This window comes from Adiantum capillus-veneris, chromosome 16, assembly GCF_014529385.1.
Source record: "Adiantum capillus-veneris isolate H3 chromosome 16, ASM1452938v2, whole genome shotgun sequence".
Lineage (NCBI taxonomy): Eukaryota > Viridiplantae > Streptophyta > Polypodiopsida > Polypodiales > Pteridaceae > Adiantum > Adiantum capillus-veneris.
This window is the reverse complement of record NC_140946.1, coordinates 107,033,865-107,037,734: the sequence shown is the minus strand read 5'-3', so window position 1 is coordinate 107,037,734 and position 3,870 is coordinate 107,033,865. Positions and strand designations below refer to the sequence as shown.

General features: G+C 39.8%; 1 protein-coding gene across 1 annotated transcript; it reads left to right on the top strand.

The window, feature by feature from the left end:
- Nucleotides 1-447: 447 nt before the first annotated feature.
- Nucleotides 448-1,619, top strand: LOC147439597 (uncharacterized). The gene is made up of 3 exons (XM_086485420.1): nucleotides 448-670; nucleotides 977-1,051; nucleotides 1,139-1,619. Exons 1-3 carry the CDS (start codon nucleotides 515-517, stop codon nucleotides 1,298-1,300), a joined length of 393 nt encoding a protein of 130 aa, XP_086341546.1. The 5' UTR covers nucleotides 448-514; the 3' UTR covers nucleotides 1,301-1,619.
- The last annotated feature ends 2,251 nt before the right edge of the window (nucleotides 1,620-3,870 follow it).

Below are 3,870 nucleotides of genomic sequence, written 5' to 3'. Positions count from 1 at the left end.
GTCTTGTATAAGATACCAGGTAGCTCTTGGTTGTGTTTCCTATGTTTTATTTACTCTTCCTAATGAAAACTGGAACGAGTGCATTGAAAATGATGACTTGCAATGAAGGTAGTGTGTATGGGAGGCCTTGTGAAATTTTCATATGTATTTTCCACAATTGAAATACTACGTGAACACCTAAATTAAACTAATTCTTTCCCTGAGATATTCCTCCCCCTTCCTTAGGGATCTCTATGTTGGGATGTATTTCTCTTTCTTGGCTAATTTAATTCATCAAAAGAAAAATCTCTCTCTCTCTCTCTCTCTCTCTCTCTCTCTCAATCAAAACGCATACCCAAATTAAACTCTCCCTCTAATGCTTTACTAGAATCATCAATCTCTCTCTCTCTCTCTCTCTCTCTCTCTCTCTCAATCAAAACGCATACCCAAATTAAAGACTCTCCCTCTAATGGCTTTACTAGAACGCAACAATATACGCAGTGCCTCGTGTGAGATTGTGTGAAGGGGAGGCTGAATGAAGAAGAGGCGAATCGAGGGACGGGCCTTGGAGGACGTGGAGAGGACACTCCACACCTCCTTCTGCGCCGCTGCCAACTCCATCTCTCAACTCTACACGCAGGCTCAGAATCAAAACAAGATCGCCTTCCATGCCGGCCAGCGACATGCCCTGGTGAGTTTGAGAGAGAGAGAGAGAGAGATATCACTTGGTAGGGATGATCCATATCAACCAGGATATGTTCCTCTTATTGTTTGCTTAGTCTGTGCTCGGGTCGGGTGGTAGGAGATGGTAAGCAGAGCTTGCGTGTGTATAGCCTGGTTGAGCCACAAGGTAAAGCTTCAATGTAAAAAAAGGGACAAAATCTGATGAAAATCTAATGAAGCTCCATTCAGAATATGCAGAATGTTTGTGTCAACATGTGTGAGACAGGCTTATACATGTGATATTATGCTAAGCACCTCATACTTGGTTGGACAGGAGAAGCTTTTTGATTCTATTCATCATCAGCATGGAGGCAGGCCCTCCGCAGCAGATATATCGAATTATATAAAGGTATCTTTTTAAAAAAAGATCTTGTGTTTTTCTATCGGTACATATATTTATAATGTATGTTACTTAATTTGTTCTTTTCATTGACAGGCGGAGCTAGACAATGTGAGTCAAGCTGAATTGTCGGTAATGCAAACGCAGAATGCCCCTCCATTTGCCCAACAGCATATGGCTCCCACAAATCCATTCACTAGAGTAACAACACAAGAGAGATCACACACGCCTTACCAAAATGGCTTCTTTTCGGGTTGATGAGCTTCTACAAAGGAGATTTGCTGATGCATCTTTTGTGGCGCTGGGATGTACGTGCATCTATATATGTAAAATTGGTCGTATGTTGTATGGTTTTCATCTGCTCTAAGCATATGTCTTGTCTGGCGCAATCGCCTTTTGTCATGTGCACTGTTCAAGCTCCTGGCATTAAATCAATTTCGCATGCATGGGCTAATGGTTGAGCCATGCGGGTGGTCCATGTCACCATGAGCAGATGATAGCTAGGTTATGATTTGAGTTCTAAGACGACAGGGATTTTAAAGAGTATATAAGTGAAGCGTTGCGTGAAGTCATATAATACCTCAGCTGTGTTTTTTGCTCTACAAGGATTAATGGAGACTATCTATGAAATATGGCAATTTGCTTAGGTTTTCATGTGCATAATTAGGGGAAGCTTTTTATGTTCAATGTGTGTAATGCTAATGCAAGGGGTGAGGTAATTAGTCTTAAGGGAGACGTGGACCTTGGGCCTCCGCTCAAGAGGGAGAGCAACTTGTTGGATTTTTGAATGTGAATGCCAGTGCTTCCTCTGAAGGAAAGGATGCTGCTGAGGTCCTTATCGGAGAAGATAGCCTCCTCATTCTCTGGAAAAGACTGATGCCCATCTTGACAAAGGGAACTTTGTGCAAGATTTTATTAAGGTAAGGTACTGCTTCTATGCTAGTATTAGTGTTGGCCTGTTGTTGCTTCAATTAAAGTCCAACTTACTGATAAAGAAAAGATAGAACCCGTTGTGTGTGTGTGTGTGTGTGTGTGTGTGAGAGAGAGAGAGAGAGAGAGAGTTGCATCACTAGAGTCGTCTTTTTTCCTATTAACCTATAAACTGTTTTAGAGAGAGAGAGAGAGAGAGAGAGAGAGAGAGAGAGAGAGAGAGAGAGAGATGCATCAGTATAGTCGTCTTTTTCCTATTAACCCATAAGCTGTTTTAGGCTTTCTTTTACTGAATTCAATCTTGATTTGTCCATGTTAGTCATTGATCACACATTAGACTTGGCTGAGGAGGTCTTGTCACTTGTATGTGCACTTTCCTAGGGCATGCAATTGTCTCCTTTTTCTACATTCAAAAGTCATAAAAAGCCTTTGCAAATGATTCACCTCCAGATAACAAAATGAGATGATATATAAGACTATTCTATAAGGCTCTTGACTATCCATTGTCTTTGGACCTTTATCACCATTTGTCCTACCTATTTAGATTTGTATCAAGCTCTAGACCTGCTAGGAGATTCATAATTTTGATACCTGTATTGTATGGTGTAAAGATGAATATTGGTACATTATATGCATTCAACCAGTTTTAGAAAGGGAAACGGACGGTGAGTGCTTTTTTGGTGCACACACAAACACACACATGAAGAACATATACACATTCCTCCATATAGTCATGATAAATAGTTTTATAATCTCGTACAATAAGATGCACACTTGCATGCATACACACTTGTCACACATAGAATGTGTCACATAAATGCAGACTCGAACATGTTAATGATATGTGTTTTACTATTTGTGTGTATTGGCTTTAAAAACATTGCTATGGTGAGTTGCGCATGACTCCTCTTTAAGGTGTATCTTGTAGAGGAAGACAAATGTCTAGCAAGATAGGCATGGGGGAGGGTCAAGTGTGGCAAAATCCAAGCTGATGCATTGCAAGAGGAGGTATAAACAAAGGGTGATAGATATCTTGAGGGGCAATCATGTCCTATTCTTACAAGCAAGGCTCATAACTTGATTGTTGGTAAAGTATGAGGTAAGAAACTACAGAAGGCGCTTATCTCTTTCCATTATTCAAGCAACACTTATAAGAGGTTAATAACAAGATTGATTGCGAGTGTAGTCTCAAATGATACTTGAGTGATGTGATCACACTCAATCGCATCTTCTCCACATGAACAATACAAACAGGAAGTAAACAAAACAAAGAAGGGCCATTATTTCAGTTAATCAAGACAATTGTTTGGGTTCAAAGGAATATCATGAGCCATAGATTCAAGATACTTGGCATGGCTAATGTGTAGACTAAGGACATAATGCATAAAAATAGAAGTCTATTGTTTAGCTTGCTTGACATCAACATGTATCAACCGTCCCTTTCATGCCTTGTACCAATTGTTATGCTCCTCTGTTGGGAAAACTTTGGGTCTCCGAACTCTCTTGGGTAAAGGGGTAATTATCTGTAGACAAATACATTGAGGGTGTGGTGAAGCTCTACACCTTAAATAGGTGAGAGGGTCCTTTTGATTTTTCAACAGGTGGGGTGGGAGAGTTTTTATTTAGGCTATGAACTACCCTTTGCCTACACTGTGTCATTATTGATTTAGTACTAGTCTTGTACCATAACTTGACGCTCGTGTTCCTTTTGGTGTAGATGAGAAATTTCAATGCACTTTTTTGTTGAAGCTCAATGGAGCTTCCTTCATAGGTCATGTCCATGATGATAAGATTAAATGAGAAAATAGTTTTAGTATGAAATTCCTTTTCTATCATGTGTAAATAATGCACTAAATGGAGGTAATGGTAATCAACAAGTTTGAAGCAACATCTTACAC

What these genes read in the sequence shown, in the direction of transcription:
- LOC147439597 (XM_086485420.1), top strand. Translation starts at nt 515, where the DNA reads ATGAAGAAGAGGCGAATCGAGGGACGGGCCTTGGAGGACGTGGAGAGG. An exon ending in CCGGCCAGCGACATGCCCTG is followed by an intron (nt 671 to 976) that starts GTGAGTTTGAGA and finishes TTGGTTGGACAG; the next exon opens with GAGAAGCTTTTTGATTCTAT. An exon ending in ATATATCGAATTATATAAAG is followed by an intron (nt 1,052 to 1,138) that starts GTATCTTTTTAA and finishes TTTCATTGACAG; the next exon opens with GCGGAGCTAGACAATGTGAG.